The sequence below is a fragment of the Lutjanus erythropterus genome, chromosome 9, assembly GCF_056507025.1.
Source record: "Lutjanus erythropterus isolate fLutEry1 chromosome 9, fLutEry1.hap2, whole genome shotgun sequence".
Lineage (NCBI taxonomy): Eukaryota > Metazoa > Chordata > Actinopteri > Lutjaniformes > Lutjanidae > Lutjanus > Lutjanus erythropterus.
Genome location: NC_139325.1, coordinates 38,133,182 through 38,158,436, shown reverse-complemented (window position 1 = coordinate 38,158,436; position 25,255 = coordinate 38,133,182). Strand labels below are relative to the sequence as shown.

General features: G+C 36.7%; 1 protein-coding gene across 1 annotated transcript in view; it reads right to left on the bottom strand.

Annotated features, from left to right (window-relative positions):
* The window catches only part of bmper (BMP binding endothelial regulator), a 50,383-nt gene that overhangs the window by 15,118 nt on the left and 10,010 nt on the right, over positions 1-25,255 (bottom strand). The window contains exon 3 of the mRNA XM_084727532.1: positions 9,807-9,906. Coding sequence (XP_084583658.1) covers positions 9,807-9,906 — 100 coding nt within the window. The remainder of the gene's footprint in view (positions 1-9,806; positions 9,907-25,255) is intronic.

The following is a 25,255-nucleotide window of genomic DNA, read 5'->3' as shown; positions in this document are numbered from 1 at the left end:
CATTGACAAAATCGATGATTTTACCTCACTGAACGAGAGAGTTGCTGTCCTTAAATCCATTAGTTTGTCTGAGTTTTGGTGTGACTTTGGCAATTTAAAACAATAGTTCGAATTCACCAAAAGTCACACAATAATGCAAATAAACTAACAGATCAAGGTAGAGACAGGACAGCTCCCATGATCAGCAATGTAAAATGACCAATTTTGCCTGTGTAATTTGGTTGGTTTGGAGAGAGAGATATTTGTATAAAGTCGGTTTCCTGTCTGATAAACGTGTCTGACAGTAAGTTAAGGCAGTAAAAATATTTTAAATATAGAGTACACCTAAACTAATATTGATTTTTTTAGGTGGATCCTTTTTTAGGTTGCTAAAATACACTGTCTACAGCAGTACATTCTCCAAACTGAGGGTGTGCCAAATGGTATCTTCGGACTATCAATAAGTACTTCATACAATCCTACTTCAAATAATCTGACCCTTTAAACCCTCTAAAAGTTGACATACGGTTACACACTTCAAGCCAAGTATAACTCAGCACTCTTACATAATATAAACTGGTTAATTAAAGCAGTTTTAAAGTAAATTGTTCCCAATAAACTGTCCCAGTCTGGCTCAGTCTCGTTAATTGTGTGTATGATTTCATACAAGTGAGAAAACAGTGATATGACATGTAGGAGTTGGGGTGTTTTCCAAAGCAAAGACACAGAGGGGTCCTAAATTTGGTCGCAGCGGCCACAAGTCAACCGCACAATAGAAAACTAACACGGGTTTCCGTGGCGACGAGGGGCTTTCCACGTCCGAGTTGGGCTCGCACCGTGTCTCTTAACGAAGTGCTGCGTCGTAAAAATGCTGCACCGCAAACAAAAGGGCCGCACCCCTGCTGACAGCTGGGAGGGAGAGGTGTGTGTGTGTGTCTGAGTGTGTGTGTGTTTTTAAATTTCTGTAGAACCATAGCTTCATAAGCAGAGAAAGAGCAGGAACAGCTTCTAAACTGATGATTTTTAGTGGCTCCTAACTTTTATTCAATGTTTGAATCTGGAAAAAGTTTGAACAAAGAAAGCTAGAAATGTTCACTTTCACTCCCTCTTTTGTGTTTTTGTAAACAGATAGTTTGGATTTTTTGAAGTGGAATTATATGAGGTATTTACCTATAGTCAGTGTTTGATGGTGGTCTGTACACCCCGAGCAGCTGGTGTACTGGTGTAGGAAGTTAAGTGACACAATGCTGTGGACAGGGTGAGCAGCAAAAGGTATTTTAGCCACCTAAAAAAATCAATATCAGTAAGTGCACTCCATATCTATAATATTTTCACACACTTTACTGTGAGAGCCTTTTCCGATGGGAAACCACTGTTATCTAACCTGTTGTCTCCACTGCATTTTCAAATTGTAAAAATGTGTAGCCTATACACAGAATAAAACTAAATGTTTTAATATTTTGCAAACCAAAATGTGCATCATACCTTTTCCTCCTGGGCTTATATGAAGGTGGCTCCCTGTTGAAAAAGGCTGTCTGAGAAAGTAAAGCAGTAAAAATATTCTAAATATAGCATACACTTAAACCGATATTGATTTTTTCTTGACCCTGTCCACAGCATTAGCTTGCTTAGCTTCCAGAAGATAGTAAAAGGACTGAAGCAATAATCAGGATTATCTTTTGCCAAAGTTGCACCATCATAACTGGCAGTGGTGGACTCAGGCTTTCTGAGGGGCAAAATAATAAAAAGCTGTTTGTGGTTCGGGCATTGGCGCACTTAAAGTTGTAATGCATTTTTCCAATCCCTGGTTTAGATTAAAATTGTTTTACTATGTGACTTAAAGTACAACAACTGCTACACAACCTTTGTAATGAAAAGACACAGGGATCTATTAAGTTAGAGGCACGTAGAGGCCAACTAATTGCCTTTCCTCCATAGGATGATACCCTACAGGGCACTTTATCATGTTTAATCTACCATAGGAGCATCAAAGAGGGCACTTTTGCTGTGTTTTTTCACACACAGGACACTGTCCTCCCCTCTGAGTCCAAACGTGATTACTGGATTACACTTGTAAAAAAAGCTTTAACCCTCTATGGTACACATTATGATGCCAGTGAGGGAAAAAATGTTTGGAGTGTTTTTATGTCTCAAAATAGACTAAATAAACATAATCTGAAGAAATTTTATTTTTATTTTTAAATTTTGGAAGTTTTTGGGGTTCGTTGCCTGTAGGCAACATTGTACCATAATGGTGCATAAGTGAAAAAGAACGTTCCTTTTCCAATTTGAACATTGTTTATTTCATAAACATATGCAAAAATATTCAATAACATCAAGAAGTCACAATTCATTTTAAATTTTAAATTAAAAAGAATTATGAAAAGAATTTAAATATATATGTATGTATGTATGGTCATATATATGTATGTATGTATGTATGTATGTATGTATGTATGGTCATATGTATGTATGTATGGTCATATGTATGTATGCATGGTCATATGTATGTATGTATGTATGCATGTATGCTCATATGTATGTATGTATGTATGTATGTATGTATGTATGCATGGTCATATGTATGACCATATGTATGTATGTATGTGTGTATGAATGTATGGTTATATGAATGTATGCATGGTCATATGTATGTATGGTCATATGTATGTATGTATGTATGGTCATAAGTATGTATGTATGTATGTATGTATGTATGTATGTATGTATGGTCATATGAATGTATGCATGGTCATATGTATGTATGGTCATATGTATGTATGTATGTATGTATGTATGTATGTATGGTCATAAGTATGTATGTATGTATGTATGTATGTATGTATGCTCATATGTATGTATGCATGGTCATATGTACGTATGTATGTATGTATGTATGTATGTATGCTCGTATGTATGTATGCTCATATGTATGTATATATGTATGTATGTATGCTCATATGTATGTATGTATGTATGTATGGTCATATCCCTCTATGGTACACATTATGATGCCAGTGAGGGAAATGTGTTTTTATGTCTCAAAATAGACTAAATAAACATAATCTGAAGAAATTTTATTTTTATTTTTATTTTTATTTTTGGAAGTTTTTGGGGTTTGGGGATTGTACCATAATGGTGCATAAGTGAAAAAGAATGTTCCTTTTCCAATTTGAACATTGTTTATTTCATAAACATATGCAAAAATATTCAATAACATCAAGAAGTCACAATTCATTTTAAATTTTAAATTAAAAAGAATTATAAAAAGAATTTATATATATTTGTATGTATGTATGTATGTATGGTCATATATATGTATGTATGTATGTATGCTCATATGTATGTATGTATGTGTGTATGGTCATATGTATGTATGTATGCTCATATGTATGTATGCATGGTCATATGTATGTATGTATACTCATATGTATGTATGTATGTATGTACGTATGTATGTATGTATGTATGTATGTATGTATGCTCATATGTATGTATATATGTATGTATGTATGCTCATATGTATGTATGTATGTATGTATGGTCATATCCCTCTATGGTACACATTATGATGCCAGTGAGGGAAATGTGTTTTTATGTCTCAAAATAGACTAAATAAACATAATCTGAAGAAATTTTTTTATTTTTTTTTTTTTTTTTTTTTGGAAGTTTTTGGGGTTTGGGATTGTACCATAATGGTGCATAAGTGAAAAAGAATGTTCCTTTTCCAATTTGAACATTGTTTATTTCATAAACATATGCAAAAATATTCAATAACATCAAGAAGTCACAATTCATTTTAAATTTTAAATTAAAAAGAATTATAAAAAGAATTTATATATATTTGTATGTATGTATGTATGTATGTATGGTCATATATATGTATGTATGTATGTATGCTCATATGTATGTATGTATGTGTGTATGGTCATATGTATGTATGTATGCTCATATGTATGTATGCATGGTCATATGTATGTATGTATACTCATATGCATGTATGTATGTATGTATGTATGTATGTATGTATATATGCTCATATGTATGTATGTATGTATGGTCACATGTATGTATGTATGCATGGTCATATGTATGTATGTATGTATGCATGTATGCTCATATGTATGTATGTATGTATGTATGCATGGTCATATGTATGACCATATGTATGTATGTATGTGTATATGTATGTATGGTCATATGAATGTATGCATGGTCATATGTATGTATGGTCATATGTATGCATGTATGGTCATAAGTATGTATGTATGTATGTATGTATCGTCATATGTATGTATGTATGCATGGTCATATGTATATATGGTCATATGTATGTATGTATGTGTGTATGAATGTATGGTTATATGAATGTATGCATGGTCATATGTATGTATGGTCATATGTATGTATGTATGTATGGTCATAAGTATGTATGTATGTATGTATGTATGTATGTATGTATGGTCATATGAATGTATGCATGGTCATATGTATGTATGGTCATATGTATGTATGTATGTATGTATGTATGTATGTATGGTCATAAGTATGTATGTATGTATGTATGTATGTATGTATGCTCATATGTATGTATGCATGGTCATATGTACGTATGTATGTATGTATGTATGTATGCTCATATGTATGTATATATGTATGTATGTATGCTCATATGTATGTATGTATGTATGTATGCTCATATCCCTCTATGGTACACATTATGATGCCAGTGAGGGAAATGTGTTTTTATGTCTCAAAATAGACTAAATAAACATAATCTGAAGAAATTTTATTTTTATTTTTATTTTTATTTTTGGAAGTTTTTGGGGTTTGGGATTGTACCATAATGGTGCATAAGTGAAAAAGAATGTTCCTTTTCCAATTTGAACATTGTTTATTTCATAAACATATGCAAAAATATTCAATAACATCAAGAAGTCACAATTCATTTTAAATTTTAAATTAAAAAGAATTATAAAAAGAATTTATATATATTTGTATGTATGTATGTATGTATGTATGGTCATATATATGTATGTATGTATGTATGCTCATATGTATGTATGTATGTGTGTATGGTCATATGTATGTATGTATGCTCATATGTATGTATGCATGGTCATATGTATGTATGTATACTCATATGTATGTATGTATGTATGTATGTATGTATATATGCTCATATGTATGTATGTATGTATGGTCACATGTATGTATGTATGCATGGTCATATGTATGTATGTATGTATGCATGTATGCTCATATGTATGTATGTATGTATGTATGCATGGTCATATGTATGACCATATGTATGTATGTATGTGTATATGTATGTATGGTCATATGAATGTATGCATGGTCATATGTATGTATGGTCATATGTATGCATGTATGGTCATAAGTATGTATGTATGTATGTATGTATCGTCATATGTATGTATGTATGTGTGTATGAATGTATGGTTATATGAATGTATGCATGGTCATATGTATGTATGGTCATATGTATGTATGTATGTATGGTCATAAGTATGTATGTATGTATGTATGTATGTATGTATGGTCATATGAATGTATGCATGGTCATATGTATGTATGGTCATATGTATGTATGTATGTATGTATGTATGTATGTATGGTCATAAGTATGTATGTATGTATGTATGTATGTATGTATGCTCATATGTATGTATGCATGGTCATATGTACGTATGTATGTATGTATGCTCATATGTATGTATATATGTATGTATGTATGCTCATATGTATGTATGTATGTATGTATGGTCATATCCCTCTATGGTACACATTATGATGCCAGTGAGGGAAATGTGTTTTTATGTCTCAAAATAGACTAAATAAACATAATCTGAAGAAATTTTATTTTTATTTTTATTTTTATTTTTGGAAGTTTTTGGGGTTTGGGATTGTACCATAATGGTGCATAAGTGAAAAAGAATGTTCCTTTTCCAATTTGAACATTGTTTATTTCATAAACATATGCAAAAATATTCAATAACATCAAGAAGTCACAATTCATTTTAAATTTTAAATTAAAAAGAATTATAAAAAGAATTTATATATATTTGTATGTATGTATGTATGTATGGTCATATATATGTATGTATGTATGTATGCTCATATGTATGTATGTATGTGCGTATGGTCATATGTATGTATGTATGCTCATATGTATGTATGCATGGTCATATGTATGTATGTATACTCATATGTATGTATGTATGTATGTATGTATGTACGTATGTATGTATGTATGTATGTATGTATGTATGCTCATATGTATGTATATATGTATGTATGTATGCTCATATGTATGTATGTATGTATGTATGGTCATATCCCTCTATGGTACACATTATGATGCCAGTGAGGGAAATGTGTTTTTATGTCTCAAAATAGACTAAATAAACATAATCTGAAGAAATTTTATTTTTATTTTTATTTTTATTTTTGGAAGTTTTTGGGGTTTGGGATTGTACCATAATGGTGCATAAGTGAAAAAGAATGTTCCTTTTCCAATTTGAACATTGTTTATTTCATAAACATATGCAAAAATATTCAATAACATCAAGAAGTCACAATTCATTTTAAATTTTAAATTAAAAAGAATTATAAAAAGAATTTATATATATTTGTATGTATGTATGTATGTATGTATGGTCATATATATGTATGTATGTATGTATGCTCATATGTATGTATGTATGTGTGTATGGTCATATGTATGTATGTATGCTCATATGTATGTATGCATGGTCATATGTATGTATGTATACTCATATGTATGTATGTATGTATGTATGTATGTATGTATGTATGTATATATGCTCATATGTATGTATGTATGTATGGTCACATGTATGTATGTATGCATGGTCATATGTATGTATGTATGTATGTATGCATGTATGCTCATATGTATGTATGTATGTATGTATGTATGCATGGTCATATGTATGACCATATGTATGTATGTATGTGTATATGTATGTATGGTCATATGTATGTATGGTCATATGTATGCATATATGGTCATAAGTATGTATGTATGTATGTATGTATGTATGTATGCATGGTCATATGTATGACCATATGTATGTATGTATGTGTGTATGAATGTATGGTTATATGAATGTATGCATGGTCATATGTATGTATGGTCATATGTATGTATGTATGTATGGTCATAAGTATGTATGTATGTATGTATGCTCATATGTATGTATATATGTATGTATGTATGCTCATATGTATGTATGTATGTATGTATGCTCATATGTATGTATGTATGCATGCATGGTCACATGTATGTATTCATTTTAAATTTTAAATTAAAAAGAATTATAAAAAGAATTTATATATATTTGTATGTATGTATGTATGTATGTATGGTCATATATATGTATGTATGTATGTATGCTCATATGTATGTATGTATGTGTGTATGGTCATATACATACATACATATGGTTCATATGTATGTATGTTTGTATGCATGGTCATATGTTTGGCCATATGTATGAATGTATGCTCATATGTATGTATGCTCATATGTATGTACGTATGTATGTATGCTCATATGTATGTATGCTCATATGTATGTATGCTCATATGTATGTATGTATGTATGTATGTATGCTCATATGTATGTATGTATGTATGTATGTATGGTCATATGTATGTATGTATGTATGCTCATATGTATGTATGTATGTATGCTCATATGTATGTATGTATGTATGTATGTATGTATGCTCATATGTATGTATGTATGTATGTATGTATGTATGTATGCTCATATGTATGTATGTATGTATGTATGGTCATATCCCTCTATGGTACACATTATGATGCCAGTGAGGGAAATGTGTTTTTATGTCTCAAAATAGACTAAATAAACATAATCTGAAGAAATTTTATTTTTATTTTTATTTTTGGAAGTTTTTGGGGTTCGTTGCCTGTAGGCAACATTGTACCATTTAGGAACAACCCATTGAAATAAATGTGTAAAGTATAAAACTTTAAACTACTTAAATCAACAAAGATAACCATTACCATAAACATTTGAAAAACAAAAACAACAAATTCCAGTGTTTGATCATCACTGCTTCATTTCAGTGCATGTTTTGTGTCAGTCCCCTGTGTCTTTCCTGACATGTGTTGCCATCACTTGTGGTGTTGCTGCTCAGTGCTTATGGAACTCCATGAAGCAGTTTTTTTCAGAAGTGAAGCACAGGCAGGTGACACATTTTGTGCACTGTGATTTCACTATTACATCCAGGGTATCTGCATCTGCCCTTTTTCTCCACCCAAATAGACCAGTGGTCAGTGTTGTGTTTGCTATAGTGATTCCATAATGGTTCACTGTTGCAGGCAACATTGCAACTTTCCATGATGGCACGTTGTTGCCTCAGGGCAACAGCTGCATTTTAACACGTTTCCACTATTAAATTAGTAAATAAGTTGCATGAAACTATCAAAACTTAAAGTTTACTCACCTATTAGTGTGAAGACATTTTTTTCCAGGTGGAAAAGGGACAAAAAATAACTTTTTGAGAGTCTTTTTTTGCAGCAAGATAGCAGAGCTGTCTCCTTAGAAAAAGCCTGCCAAGAAGGGTTTCAAAATCGCTTCCTGGAGGTCATGTGACAACTTAAAGCATTGTTAATGGTTCCCTATGGTTTTACCTCTTTTTTAAAGTATCGCATCATTTAAAGGGATGCATTGTGGAGATGTGACAGGGCAAAAATGGGTTTGTTGCCTGAGGGCAACATGGTACCATAGAGGGTTAAGAGTCACAAACACACACAGATTCATTCTGCGTACATTTAAACAATGCATGGCGTCATGTAAATATGAAAAAGATGCGGCAGAGAAATCCACACGCAAGACTTCACTGGAAAAAATGCTACTTCAAAAGTTAAAAAAAACACAAAGTGGGGTTTTTGTAATATTAAAGGTGATTGTTTAAAGACAGGTCAATGAAATGTCACATATTTTGACTGGAAACAAATATACTTGGTGAGATTTTGATGTGGGAGTCAGTGTTCTCATAAGTATAGATAAATATATAAACCTGCATGTGCACCAGTCAGTAGAGCTTATGTGAGGCGAGGATGAGGATGTAACAGATGAAGATATACTGAAGAGTTTCTGGCTCATAAAAGCAACTGTACGTCTGTGGCCTGTAAACCTACCAGTGAACCCCTTCAGCAGCCGCACTGTCTCCACACACTGCAGCTGTGTGTGTGTGTGTGTGTGTGTGAGAGAGAGAGAGAGACAGAGAGAGAGAGAGAGAGAGAGAGAGAGAGAAGGCCTATATGTGAGGTAAATAATATATCTTTACTCCCACTGGTCTTATTTAGGCCTGACTGTTTCGGTACTGTACATAAAGTGGTTCCTGAAGGGGGTGTGTGTGTGTGTGTGTGTGTGTGTGGTGTGTGTGTGTGTGTGTGTGTGTGTGTGTGTGTGTGTGTGTGTGTGTGTGTGTGTGTGGAGAGAGGCTCTGGTTAGCATCTATGTTTTTGTACCGGTGTGTTATTACAGTCTGCTATTAGCGCAGTGCAGCTGCAGGTACTGTAGTCCTGTAATAAACCAACCCAGCTTCATTATTATTATCAGTTGAAATACTGTGCTAAAAAAATACAAAGAAACACAGACGTCACCTTGTGTTTATTCTGTAAAATTTACAAAATGCAAAATGCTCAAGTGAAGAATCTGAGGGCAGTGAAAGTGATACAACTTTTAACCGTAAATAATTCCTCTGATTCAGGCTCTGTCTGTCCATCCGTCCACCTGTCTGTCTTACCTTTGCACCTCTCACAGCAGGCTCCAGTCTGTTTCACCACCAGGGCACAGTCCTCAGAGACCAGCGGACATTTCTCCTGCTTACAGTCGGCCTTCCCCTCCTGCAGCACAGACGCACAGACAAATAGATGAGGGTCAAATTTTCTTTTGCTCTATTTTCATTTACATAGAGTTTACTTAATTCCCTTCTCTATCATTTTCCTAGTGGAAGATAAAAAGGAAGTTAAGCCTGGAAGTTAAAAAGTATTATCCAGTCATACAAATCATAAAAATAATATAGAAAACCTTATTTTATGAACTAAGATACAAACAAATCACAGTCTGGTAGTTGTAGCATTTAACCCTAAGTGGAGGTTAAAAATAAAAGGAAACAACATCTTTACTTCTTTAAAGGTCCTGAAAACTTGAAACTTTCACTATAACTTTATATAAATATTCATGACTAAGTAAGCAGCAATCACAGCATCTTATTATTTAACACTCAAAAACTCATGTGATCTGTTTTATCAGGACTTTGTGGATGTGATTTGTTCAGATTTGGTCGTCATGCCGATGACAGTTACAAGTATTTTTGCAGGTATTTGGTCATAATCCAACTTGAAGGTGTCACTAGATGGAAGAAAAGTCAGACAATCACCTAAATTATTTTTAATTAATCTTAAGGCTAACATGAATAACAGCCAAAAATTACCTAAATCGAATGTGTCCATGACAACCAGGGTTGCAACCAGGGATTATTTTCATTATTGAGTAATCTATCGACCATTTACTTGATTAACCAATTAGCTGTTTGGTCCATAAAATAAATGAAAAAGGAGAAAAATATTGATCAAAGTTTCCCAAAGCCCAAAATGATGTTCTCAAAGGTCTTATTTTGGAGTAAAGAAAACAGAAAATATTCACATTCAAGCGGCTGAAGTCAGAGATTTTGGACATTTTTTCTTAAATAATGACAAAACAATTGATCACTTATCAAAATAATTGGTGATTAATTTAATAGCTGACAGCTAATCGATTAATTGATTAATCATTGCAGCTCTAATGCAAACAGTTTTCACCTGATCCAGCACCTCTGTGCTCTACCATCACAGGTTTAAAGTTTGATTTTCTCAGTAAAAAGTGACTCAGTCCTCACAGTTTAGCTGTGAATTTTCACACCGACTCAACAATCCTCCTGTCACCTTCACAAACGCTGCACATTGGATCCGTCATCACCACTAACTGCACCGTGGGACTGGTCAGAATCTGCGCTGGTTTAATCCGCTCGACTTTCACACCCAGCTTTTTATTGCTGATTTTATCCACACACTGTGTATGTGTGTGTGTGTGTTTTATTTTACACACTGTGAGGGTTTATAAAGTGGAGGCTGGCGGGTCCCGTGGCCCTGTGGCACTGCGGCAGGCGGCTCTAACGAGGACGGATCAAAGGAGGGCGAAAATAAATCGGGGTGGTTTAATATAGCAGCAGCGCTCCAACTAAACCCCAACCGCACTGAGGACAGATGAAGTCATGACAGAGGAGGAGGGAGGAGAGGGACAGACGGGGATAGAGAAAGTAAAATAAGCAAGAAGGAAAAGAAATTAGATAAAGGACGGAGGAAAAGGACAAAATCTCCCTTCACACATTCAACTGCATCAAGAAATCTACCAGAAACTTCCCAAGTGAACACGAGCCGGAGTCAATATTCTTGAAAAGTTGTTACAGGGAGAGGTTGTATCAGTCTGCATGTAGGTAATTTCTACACTTGTGGAATTAACCACACACAGGATCATCTGACCACAGCACCATCCATCTCACTGCTGTTTATAAATAAAAGAGAAGGTGGGGGTCCAGACCACAGACGTGAGAGTCTGGTCCGATGAACAATCCAGCACAGCACAGGAAGGAGCTGCAAAATGTTGTGAAACAGGCAAGAAAAGCAGGTGGTAAAAAATGTCACATGCATTTCTTCTTTGAGCAACAGGTGCTACAAGGACCCAGATGAATTAAAAAAAAAATTAAAATGTCTTTGTGTCACATGGCATCGTGTTTCTAAATTATTCTGTTTTTCGTTTTTTTGCAGAATTTGCAGTTTTTATTGAGAACTGTCGCTTGGTTTTGTTTTGAATTATTGCTATGATGTAATTGACTGATTGATAATTGACTCCAGTGAAGTGAAGACGACCAGCTGGTTAAATAATCAGAGCAAACAGCGCAACATCACTGACAAAAGGATGAAAACAGGAGGAAAAGAAGAAGAAAAGGGATGATGAATTGATACTGTAGGTCAGGGATACTGAACTGGCTTTCCACTGGGGCCAATAATGATATTCATCAGATAAAATGAATAAACATTAGAAACCCCATGACTCATCTTTCTTTGAAATTCTTTATTTTCAAATTAACTGATTTATTGGCTAAATGAACTTGAAGCAAGGATTGACAGATAAATCTGATATTTTAGTTAGAGTTAGAGTTAAACAACGCCGAAATGATTCATAAACATAAATCATTTACATAAACTGCTCCTACCAGAGGCAGAATGGATCACACCTTCAAGCTCCTCTAGTGTGAAATATGTTCTACATTTATGGGATCAGAATTATCCTCATTTCTGCGTAACTTTTGCTCCTCCTCAGCTGATATTTGTCTTCTCTTGCAAGGCTCACCATCCGAGACTAATGCACTTTGCACAGCTGGCAAGGCCACCACTGAGAGATCAACCTTCTCTGTTATTAATAGACTCATTTAACCCATCATAAAAAAACTGCAATGTATGTCCCTACTTCTGTGAATCCATTGACTGTCATGATGAAGCAGAAAATAGGCCACCTGAAACCTTGTTGGGGCCACATTTGCAGTGGTGACCGATTCTGACTGGTCAAATATAAGCCTCAAAGAGCTACAACGTGTTAATAGCATTATTCTGTCAGCATGCAAAAACATGGGACATAAGACTGCAGCAATTTTATGCATTAAAGTTGATGCAGTTTCTGTAGCATAAGCTTTTTTTTTTCGCAGCGTGAGGTTTCTAACCTCAGGCCCAACCATCCACCATTTCTGGGTTCAGAAGGTTTTTGGACTTGATTTGTTAGTCCTCCTCTCCCCTTACTCTCCTCCCCCAACTCCAGCTGCTGTGTAACGAAAGCCATGACCACAACTCAGCAGAATGCAGGATGGGGTTTAAGCAGGAGCACGAGGCAGATATTATAATGTTACTGATGATTAATTGACAGCCTCCGGTTTTCCACAAAGAGAGCGAAAGCAAGAGTGAGGAAGCAGAAACTGGAATTTAACTTAATTTGATAGTTGATACACTGCAGATAAAAACTAATGCAGATAAATGAACTATAAAAAAAATCCTTTCCTACCTCAGCATGTCTGGTTTGAAACATTCAATAAACTGTAACGCTCATGCAAAAAACAAGACCACAAACAATACCAGTGTGTTGCAGTTTCTTCGTGCTAAAATTGCTTATAAAGTAGTCACTATTTAAGCTGTTATCAGTGTAATTTGTCTGATCTTTACTGGTTCTTGAGAGGTTGTGAAAACACTAAAATAATGCAATGCAAAGCTCCTGACTTTGTAGCTCCTGGGACGTTTAGGAACAATAACTTATAACAATAATAAGAAGTTTGAAAGTTTAGTTTATTAATTACAAATAATTTGTACTCATAAACTACTCCAGGGTTCCACCAGCTAGTCTTCAAGGTGAGCATTTTTTTTTTCTTGTCAGTCAGTGTGTAGTGTACCGTTACCGTAGCTGCACAGTGAGCACTCGCTTTCACACTGCTCCCTTGGGTGAAATCACTGCAATACTTTATAATGTCAAGTCGCCCTGTCTGCTCAGTGAGGACGTTTGTGATTGGTAAAAGCATCTGGGTGAGACAGAGGCACTGCAGCTGCCCAGAAAACAGATCTGGATTTAAAAAAAAATGTTGTTGAGCATTTCCGATCCATTGTAAGCAAGCGTAGTTAGCACAGCTCAGAGTGCTAACTCAGCCTATCTTATGTGAACGTCTCTGTCACCCTGAACAAACCCTGTTCAAAAATCTTCCATAAAGCATTCCTCCTCTATATGAAAAAAAAAAAAACGGAATAAATAGTTGAATATTTGTATTGAACAGCTAAATCCAATTTGAATGACAGAATCCTGAGTCAGTGCAGCTCTGCTGTAGAGTGGCTAAACTTTTGAAATTTTCTCAAGTTGTCCAACACAGAAAACATACAGTTTGCGTTAGTGTTGCTTAATGTTGCATTATCAGGGCACAATAATACAGTTTATATGTGAACTGGTTTGTGTAGACTGTACTGCATTACCTCATAATGATAATATAACAAAAATCAATGCATGCATGATGTCAGTGATGGTTAATGTTTAATAACGCAACCAGTGATGGGAGGTATGTCAGTCAAATGTATTTAAAGTGCATATTTAATTACTTTTGAGTATTTTGCTAGGCAGAAAAAAATGAGACAGGATGTAACAAACAACTTTAAAAGGTTGTATTTGAAATATTTAAATTACATTACTTGATATTGCATATTATATTTTAAATAATGTTAAATGCTAAATGTAAATGAATCATGTGACAAATCTCATATGGGTATTTTTATTTTATTATGTTACATTTCATGAGCAAGTGTTTGTAATTTGTAACAAGATACTTTTTGGTGTATTTGTGCTCATCTCTGACTCCAGCTAAAGCGAGGTCAAAGAGTCTACAGGCAGAAATTAATGTAAATTATCTGTACTGTCGGGTACACAAGAAAAAACACACACTGGAATCTCTAAAACACAGAAGCAGTGTTGTTACAAATTGATGCAAAGTCCATGTGATTTTTATTAAATGGGCTAAAACTCGATAAAACACTGGAATGATCCTTTAAAGAGCTGTGGGCAATTTGGTCGCCAAGGTCATGTCCTTCTGTCTCTCCCTCTCCTGTTATCCATTAGTGGTGTTAGTACATGTGACCCCTCCCGCTCTCACCCCTCTTGTCTCGGGGTCAAAGGTCACAACGGGTCACCACGCCTTATAAACACTCGACATACCACCGCGGCACCAAGGTTGGTCGACTGGACGGCTGTCTGTCGCTGAGGGTGACGACCCCCCAACACACACACACACACACAAAGTGGGATAAAGCGTTGGTATGCTTGTAAGTGTGTGTGTCAGAGAAAGAGAAAGTGTGTGTGATCTATGCGTTTGCATGTATACAAGCTACTGTGTGGAGATAAAAGGATTCTGACTTCTTTGCACAGAATATATGACAGCTTGTTAACACACAGCTTATAAAAATTATAAATTATGTATTTACTTCAAGTCCCCAGTTTGCTGTGGACGGGGTCAGAAGCAAAATGCATTCTAGACACATAAAAAAACTTGATATCAGTTTAAGTGTGTGCTATTTTTAGAGTATTTTCACAGCTTTACTTTGCAGTCATACACCTTGTTACGACGAGAAAACTGCTGTCATATAAACCAAATCTTGCTCTCTCCGAAGCAGCCAGACTCCTTTTGGCAAAATCAATAATGTCACCCCACAGAACACAGGAGTTGCTGATCTACCGCTCCCATGATTGGTTAGTTCGTCTGTGTTATTGTGTGATTTTAGTGAATCTGAATGATACACCAGCAAATCCTGTGTTCTGCAAAGTAAAATGACTGGTTTTGGTTCTGGCTTTAATATATTTGACTTATATAAAGGCAGTTTGCTGTCAGAAAAGCCTGACCATGTCTGACAGCGAGTAGAATATTCTCAATACAGCATACACTTAAAATGATGTCGATGTTTTTGGTGTGTTGCTGACCTTATCCACAACAGTACATTTCTTAGCTTCCTACACCGATGCTCCTGCTGCTTCTCTAAACTGGGTGCGTGCCGACCACCATCTGCTCTAGGTAACACACCTCATACAACCACACTTTAAAAAAATCCAAACTACCCCTTTAGATTTAGAGTGTCAAACTCAAATGGTCTTGTAGCCACTGAAGGTACTGTCATCTTATTAGAGGGGCCACTTCCACATTCAAGTACTGCAAAAAAAAAAAAAAAGCTCATTATTTCTGAAAATTTACTTCTTTGGGTTTCTGTTACAACAGTTTCTATATATTTTTAAGACATTAGTTTGCTGTGCATTGGACACAAACTCAGCAACTCTTCTGCCTCTTTAAACTGGTCATTAATACCCCTGATGAAAATGGCTCGCTGAGCATTGTCAGTTCTGTCTGTGCTTTTGTCAAACACCACAGAGTATATGATAAAAGATTAAACTATGTCACGTAACTGATCATAAATGTCAGCTGATATCTTGCTAATCCTGCTGCTGTTTGCCAATAGAGCAATACTGTTTAACAAGATATTCTTCTGCTTGAGAGGCCTGCTTTAAATCGTTCTGCGTTCACTGTGAAGAAAAACATCAAAACTAAGATAAATAGCATTATGGACGCTTCCTTTGGGTTCTGAGGTGGCAACAATTGGAACAAGTTATGTTTGCACATAAAAAAATTAGTAACCACAAACACTTTAAAAATAAAGTAAAAATTATGACTTATGGGATTCGTTTTTTATCATTTATGTTTGAATGTTTTTGACTTATTCATGTTCATGAATGTTCTGCTCTGTGTCAGACAGGGTTTGTACCACTTTTTAAAAGTAAAAGTCAAGCACTTTTCAAGACACCTAAATCAAAAGATTCCAGGCTCTTGGAGACTTTATCATCACATCTAAACTGTTACTATCAAAGCCATTGTCAAAGATAAAGTTTACAGAATTCCTTTGTTTATGTTACTAGCTGTTCATATTAAATTTTATTGTATATTTCGATCATGATCATTTCCTGGTCACTAATTTTCAGAGTAAGGGATCAGCAGAGTACTTAAATAGCTGTGAATGACAAATATAATTACATGATTTGTTTACATCTCAGTTATTTAACATTTTATCAACATTAAAGGATCGTTTCTTCTCCTTGATTGGATAAAAAGTTCTCATTTGTGTGACACTTGAGTTGTTCTACCACTAGGAGGCGACAGTGTTCATTACTTCTCCTCATCAGTGCTTTTTTTCTTCCTCCATTCTCCCCCTCCTCTTCGTCACTCAGCTTCTACCCTTCTTTACCTCCCATCATCCATCACTTTCTCTTCCTCCGTCTGCAACCTTTTATCCTGTTTTCTTTTTTTTTTTCCCCCCAGTTTGAGAAGCTTTACTGGCTTAAATATCCCCTGCACTCTTTCTTACTCTCTCATACTTTTTCCATTTTTCTCTCCAATTTAATCCCTTTCTCGTCTGTTTTTGTGATGTTGTCCTAAAATTGAAAGTCTCTGTCTTCCTTCCTCTCCTCTCCTCTCCTTCTTTTCATGCTTTGTCTCTGTCATGGTGAAGGATAGAGAGATCAGTCAGTGTCTGTCAGCGCAGGAGAGGAGCTCTCAAACCTAAAGGCCCACTTAAGCCCTTGGACGTCACCCTGCCCGATCTCCCCGAACCTCAACCCCCTTTGCCACTGTGACCTTTCACCCTTCACCCTTCCTCCAAAACAAACAGGTCACGACCCCCCGCCAGAGAGCAGGAGCCACAGTAGCTTAGGGACGAGACAGGACGAGAAAGACGCCGATGGGAACCGGTCCCCCAAAACTGTTTCAATCAGTCGTCTTTTCTGGCAGAGGAGAGCTGAATGTCTATGCACAGGTTTCACATTTTCACAAAAGCAAATAATCATCAGTAATGTGGAAATAATGACTAAGCAGGTAAATGTAAATAATAATGCAGCTAGATCAGACTGGTAAGTTCAGAAAATGACATCACTTTACTGTGATGCAGCCTTTGAAACAACGCGTATGCCATATCATCATATAAAGATATCCAAAATTTAAGAGGGTATTGATATAATATTGATATATTGCCCCACCCTTCTGCAAATATAGTTTGCAAAAACAGTAAAAAAAATTGATTTTGGCCCCTTATAAACCAGTTTTCCCCGTTCATATCCACTTAAGTATCTAAGTATCACTTAAATCACATTTACAGTGTATTCTACATCAGTTTGTTCCAGCTCTTCATTAAAGGTTTTGCACCATTTAATCAAAGTGCACTTTCCTAAATGTCTTGTGCATCATTTTATACCTTTTCTCAAAAATGAAATATCTGAAATATTTGGTATTTACATGAATTTTAAATTAAGTTAAAAGGGTCTGAAAATGGTTTGGCTGCACAGCATGGCTGACTGCAAAAGAACAGCCAATTGTACAACAGTCACTCACTTGTTCACTTGTGTTATCAGAATGTATTTTTTGCTTCTCTGTCCAGAGACAGTGGTCATTTTACGCACAAATGTCAGAGAACAAAACATCTGGTGATGTCCACGTATGGAGGAGGTCGGGATGGATGGATGGGTCAAACAAATACAGGACTTTCAGCCAGCAGACTGCAGTTCATGTCCTGTGTTAACTTAGGTCACATACATTATGCAAGTTAACTGACATACATAACTTTAGTCACATAATAGTAAAGCATATAAATAGTAAAGAGGGAGCTAAATCAAAATCTCGCAGTTCAACCCTGTGATCTGGTATCTAACATACTTTTTTGCACCCAAACCACAATCTTTTCCTAAACCTGATCAACTAGTTTTGGTGCCTTAATCTAACCAAACTGCAACAGTTTCACAGCATTACCCGCGATGAAGGTCACCATGACGACAAAGGTCACCAGACTCCACAGAAGTTAGTGGGATTGGCAGATCACCTGCTGAGTTTCTATGTTGGAATTTGGTAAATGAACTTCACACAGTCTTAAAGTTGAGAAAAGTTGAGTTATTTGTACGCCGATCGAAGAGACCGGGTTGTTCATCACCAGTGATGACGGTCTAAAGACTGAAGAAGTTGTACATAAAGTGAATAGGTACGAGTCATAATTTATGTCTATAAATGCAAGAAAAATATGAAAACTGGCCCAACATGACATCTTCATATTGCTTGTTTTTTCTGACCAACAGTGTAAAATCACATTAAACCACCGTGAAATAAGATAGAGAATCCAGCAAATCCCAAAATCTGCTGAGCTGGGAACACCAAATGTTTGGCATATTTCTTTGATAAATTGTGATGAAACGATTATCTTGTGGCAGGTAAGTTTTCTGTTGATCGACTACTGAGCTAATCTCTTGTTTCACCACTTTCATCCAAAATGCCACCAGCCCTTAAAATCCTATTTTGCCTCCCTTCTCCAGAAACTCAGCAAAACACTTTCATAAAAAGTAGTTTTTTTGTGGGTTTTCTCTCATAAAGATTCTTCTGGCATTGAGGCCACAATAATATTTAAATTAGTTCATTATATTCCTGAGTTCATTCTTTGAGGCTTTTTATTGTAACTGTTGGACTGGATTGAGATCAGATTGGGCAGGAGATTTGACTCTGGATGTTAGCTTTGTTCTCCTCGATTGACCCTGTCCTGACTTTTATCTCTCTCTCTGACCACTCAGGCGCTCTTTTCATCTCTCATTTCTTCCTCGCTTCATCTTCCTCACTTCCTACCTCTCAGTTTGCGGAAGGCAAGTTCAACAAAAGAGAACAGAGTGGAAAACCCTGGAAGACGGAAGATATGGAGAAGAAAAATCTGCTTATATGTACTTTTTTCTATCTTTATTCTTTACATTTTAATCTGGATTCTGCTTTTATTTTGAAACATGAGCAAAATGTGGTACATCATTATGTTTTATTGAGTGATATTCTCCATGTTATCGCTGTTGGGTAAGAAATAGACTAGAGTAGATTAGAATAGAGCTGGTGTTGTTTCAGTGTTATCAGGTGGTTAAACCTCGCCCCTCCTCTATTGATCAGCTACTGTTTAAGTTGACACACTGACAGGAAACGAACTTTGACCTTCCTCTCAGATCGATCGCAGATACTGAGTGTAAAACTTCTCGCCCAAGACTTCATCTGGAATGTTTGTTCGATCGATTAACAGGCCGCTGTGACCTTTGACCTCCTTAATAGTTGGTTCTGCTCGTACTGTTGGAAATGAAGGAACGGAGGCCAAGTCATAAGTCATATGAAATTCCTGCAAGACGAGAGCAGCAGATTAAATGTTTGTTTGACGGTGAACTGTTACCCATCAAGGTTTGTTTCCTTTCAAACAACAACTACTTAATCGTGGACTTGTACGCCGCATGCATCTTTACTTAATTGTTTTTCAAAATGAATGATTCCTCCCACTTCTGACACGGCATTTCAGTCGATGAAAGTTCTCGACTCCATGACATTTTAGGTGCTTTTCTGACCTGATATTCAAACCATGATTAATGTTTTGTTTGATCCCGTTAGGTTCGGTTGGCAATTATGTGAGCTGCTTTTTGTTGTACTTGCAGCTGATTGGTTTGTAGACAGGCATGTGTTTGACATCAGTTCGTTTCTGTTCCTTTCTCTCTCATCCTCTTGGAAAATAATTGAAAAGCGTTGGAATTCTTTTGTTTTTTTTCCAGCTGACTCTTTATAAAGTCATCGGACCAAATGTCAAGTAAACATTTGGCTCCTCCTCTCCCCATCTGCTACCAAGACTCATTTTGTTGTGTTCTTTTTCCTTTCTCTGGTTCTGACGATAACCTAGAACTTCCTATAATTGTTCCAAAAGTCTGAAACACCCCCCAAAAATGTTTCACACTAGAAATTAAAACTGGTTCAATTTGATCCAGATCCGGGCCACCTCCGTCGGTTGGACCGAGGTTTGGTTGTCTGGGGGAGGTTTCACATCTCTGATTTTGGTTCAGATCAAACTGAAAAGTCCGAACATCTGGACCAAACAAGGTAGGCGTGAAAGGACCTTTAGAGCAATCACAGCATGGCAGCTATGGATAGAGGAAGACTGTGGTTATGGCAAATGAGCTACGGTTGAGGTATGGTCAGGATTAGGCAACTAAAACACACAGTGGATCTTAGAGGAAGATTGTGAACAGAGATTTTTTTTTAAAATGAACATAAATTGCAAGTCTGTTGCAGGATGCAACCTCCAGCCTCCCACATGAAAGTCTTTCTATCTCGCTACATAAAGGACACACTACTTCCTGATTTGAACGTTAACATTGGATGTAAAATTGCAAAAGGACTCCCTCACACTGTCTAACTTGCAATGTTACATTTCTTTGAGACGTTTCGGTGCTTCATCAGGGTAAACTAGACCTCATGATGGTAATACAGAGATGTCGCTAATAGATGTTATATTGCAAGTTAGACAGTGTGAGTCCTTCTGCAACTTTTTAGTCCACTCACCCCTCACACACACCTGTCTCATCAAATAGATGTGCAAAGTCTCCTTTTGTTTATTGGACATAAAATAACTCATGAGGTCTTGAATCATCCAATATGATGTCTGTGCGGAGAGCAAAAGAGGTCAGAAAGCATCGGTCCAAATGCAATCTTACTGTCTCACAACGGTTTTGCTTTTTATCAGCTTTTTAAAAGTGTATCTGTATTCAAATGAAGATAGAGTCTGACTGAAATTGTCATCATTCAATAGCCACTAGTCAAAGTCAAGTCAGGTAATGCAAAATGTCCTTTTACAAAAGTACAGCTGATATTTCACTTGGCCTTACACTGAAAAAAACTTCTGCAGTCATTCTCACATGATCCTGAGATGGAAAAATATCAGACATTTACAGGGTTTTTGGTGCACGCGAGAGAAAATCTGAACTACAACAAGTGACGGGGTGAAAAAAAAAGAAGCCGATCTGAGGGCGAGCGAGGGGAGGAAGAGCCGATGAGAGAGTGGAAAAAGACACGGAGATGGACAGACAGATAGACGAGGACGATGAAGAGTGTGACGGAGATGGGCCGTCTCCCGTCCAAGATAACGGATCGTCATGGCGACCGGCCTGTCAGTCAGTCTGTCAGCCACATCCACTCCTGGCCCCATTACAGCGCTCGGCCTCACCCCGACACACACAATGGCTCTTCTGTATGTGTCTGTGTGTATCTGTGTGTGTGTGTGTGTGTGTGTGTGTGTGTGTCCCTGCCCACAGAGCCATTAGCAGGTACTCTGGACCAACTGGAGAGCCAACCCGCCCCCCACCACCCCCTACCCCTCCATGTATGAGTGACACTGGAGCCCTGATGGCTCCCCAACCCCCTAAGGACAGCACAGCGACATAAAGAGTCCGTCTTTTGGGGGATGAAGGAAGTGGAAGTGTATTAAGTGAAAAATGCTTTTGGCTACAGGTTTCATTTAACCTGATTTTAACCTGGATGTTCTGTTTCCAAGCATCCAAAATACTTCCTCTCTGACAGAAGATAAAGAGAAAGAAGAGAAAAAATAGGTGCTCAAGGTTAAAAACATTTTCCTTTTCATGCGCTTATGACTGAGTACTAAAATTTGCACTTAATGAACTTGAAGTAGAACTCGTCTCGTCTCTTGTCTCTCTCTCAAACAATACTAATAATATTAAGAGCAAACAGTCAAACTTTGAGATGTCTGTCCAGCAATAAACAGTTTAAAAACTCAACTTTCATCTGAATTTTTGCATTATTAATTCTATTTTCAGCTGTTGTGAAAACTAAGAAGTTACAGCCATATTGTCAGCAACACAAACTTTCCTCATTTTTCAACAAATAAATTACTGATTGTGGGAACAAGCAGCTAAAATCTGAGTGCAGATTAAAATCTTGCTACGCACATCAATTAAATAGTGATTATCTCTGCATTTGGATTTGTGTCATATAAAGAATTGAAACTTTTAATAATTTGTTATATACAGTCAATGTTCTTTGGCTTAGAGGGAATACTGACGCTTAAAATTTACCAGGCACGACATGGTAACAGAAGACTGGACTGTAAACTGATATCTGACTGATATGAGTCTCTGCTAGAAGGCAAAACTGTATCTAGGGTTTTTAAAAGTTTTTAAGAGATAAACAAAGGCCAAATTCAATAAAGATTGAGCCCTGAATGTATGTAAGTTTATGAGTGTGTGTATGTGTATGCAGGGTGTGTGTGTGTGTGTGTGTGTGTGTGTGTAGGGGGGGTTAAAGTAGAGATGAAAGGCCGGCCATTGCCTGCTGATGACTGATAGCATTCAGCAGGGCTTTGGCTGATGTCTGCCTGATAACACAGAGGACGGCTCAGTGCGACTCCAGGCCGAGGGGAGCCGCGCAGCAGCCAATCAGAAGCCAACAGAACGGAAATAAGGAGCTGGGGTTGGATAGAAAGTTCTGTTATGTATATAAACTGTACATCTACAAGGTGACATAGAATCCATTTATCAGGAAACAATAGTCGAAGAGAAGGCGAAGAATGGCCTTGTGGAGTCTGAGCTGGTAAACTGGACTTCAGGACGTCACTGCGTTCCACCAAGAAATATTTCAGCTCATACTCAGTTTGATAGTTTATTCCTCCAGAACCTCAGTTAAGTCTGATAGCAGGTGAGCTTTGTCTTTTTTCTCTCTGTTTTAAGCACATACCCCCACAACAACACGTGTTGTTACAACATCATGTGTTAATTAGTGAGATTTAGCAGTGCTGATAGGTAGATATAAGCCACGTTTCTCCCACTAGAAACCTTGTTTCCACTTAAATAACGCTCCAGAAATATTATTTTACCAACCAAAAGTTGCTACTCTGGGGATATAACTTTACAAAAGTACAGGAATTTTGGGGGTGGGGCTTGCGGCACTTAACATATCTGATTACTAGAGTACTCGCAGCAACAGCTACAACTGATTTGACTGACAAAGTTGGGTACAGCCCTAGCTGTTTCTTCCTGTTTCTAGTCTTTGCGCTAAGCTAAGCTAACCACATGTCTGGTATCAGTCCTGTTCTCAGTCTTAACTCTTTTATCTCTTTGCAAAAAAAAAGCAAACAAGTAAAAATATTTAACTGTTAAAATATCTTGAGAACTGTTATTGTTACTATGGTTACAAACAATCCAATACAGGCCTGAGATTGAGAGATTGATAAAGGCGATAAGACTATATGGTTAAAGACAGGGAATGTCTGATACACATTTTTATCCTGAAAGCCAATCAGAAACGGGAATTTTCCATAGACATGTGTAGATAATTATATCAGAAGTACTGTACAGTATGTAAAGTATATACTGAGGATGCAAGAAACACACGTGGACTTGTGTGCACTCACACACACACACACACACACACACACACACACACACACACACACAGCCCTCAAGTTCACACCAGCATGCTTCCTGGAGGGCAAACTGTGGTCATGTGACGCCTTTTAAAAACTAAAACCTCTTTCAGCCAATGTGGAGGCAGTGACACAGAAAAGCCTTGTTGGTCCATTCTCATCCCCTAAAACAAAGATCTCTACAGCAGTCATGGGGGGGGGCGGTCAGGGGTCAAAGAGCACATGTTCCAGGAAAGAGTCGTCCCCTAACGTTTTGTAGGTTGGTTTTAACAGCCAGGCCGAGCCAAGACAGCGCGACGACAGGCATGTCTGTTAAAACAAACAATCCCCACTTCATGTTTCACTGCAAGTTTGTTGTAAATCCCCAGAAAACTATTAACTATTGCATTATAAAGTGCTTTCCAGCACTCGCAAATCACTCGCAACCGTGAAGAAACCCGCATCCTTCATGTGCCACAAAACATTTCCTAGATAGAGCTGAATTATAACCAGTGTTGTGCATGTTCACACCTCATGAGATCTAACTCAAAGTTCAGTTCACACAGATCAAAATTAAATACGTCACATACATTTCTTTCTTTTTCTCCTGCAAAACAGTTTAGTACAATGTGTCTACTTGTTGTTAGGAAACAAAGGTAACAAGTCCTTTACAAAATGCTGTGAGTATGACTTGGGTTATTTCCCACGACCGATCGGATGCTTTGACTCAATGTGTCTTCTTCTTTGCCGATGTGACTGACTTAGTTTTGCAGACCCGGCAGGCACAATTTGCATAAAAATGTGATATTTCTTCCACTGGAATCTGTACTTACTGTTCCTAATAAAACTCCTTCAAATATTCACATGAACTTGGCTTCAGCAATACTGGTTGCTGCATCTGAATGGCCAGTTGCACCAACCATGTCAGGCCAGCATTTGTGCCATAAAATAATGGTGCACATTCATGTTCATTAGTTGCAAATAGATGCATTCAGTTAACCAAGAATGTCAGCATGTTCAGTGAATATGCTCATTTAGCACCTTCCCTTGCACCTCCCCTTTAACTGGGGATATCGAAAAATCAGAAACTGAAAAAAATGTCTCATAAACTGAAAGATTCTGAAATAGAAACTCTAAAGTAAAGATGTTCAATGTAAAAATATCCTTCAGTTGAAGGGAACAATCTTGGTGCATTAAATCAGTGATTGATTAAGGCTGATGCAAAGTTTTTTAACTAAACAGGAAATATTGAAGCCGACTTTTCCCGAATAACAATGAGCAACATTAGACTGAAGGAATATCTGTTTACATCACATTTTTTGTGCTTTCCTGAATAATGGATTCAGATTTGGTT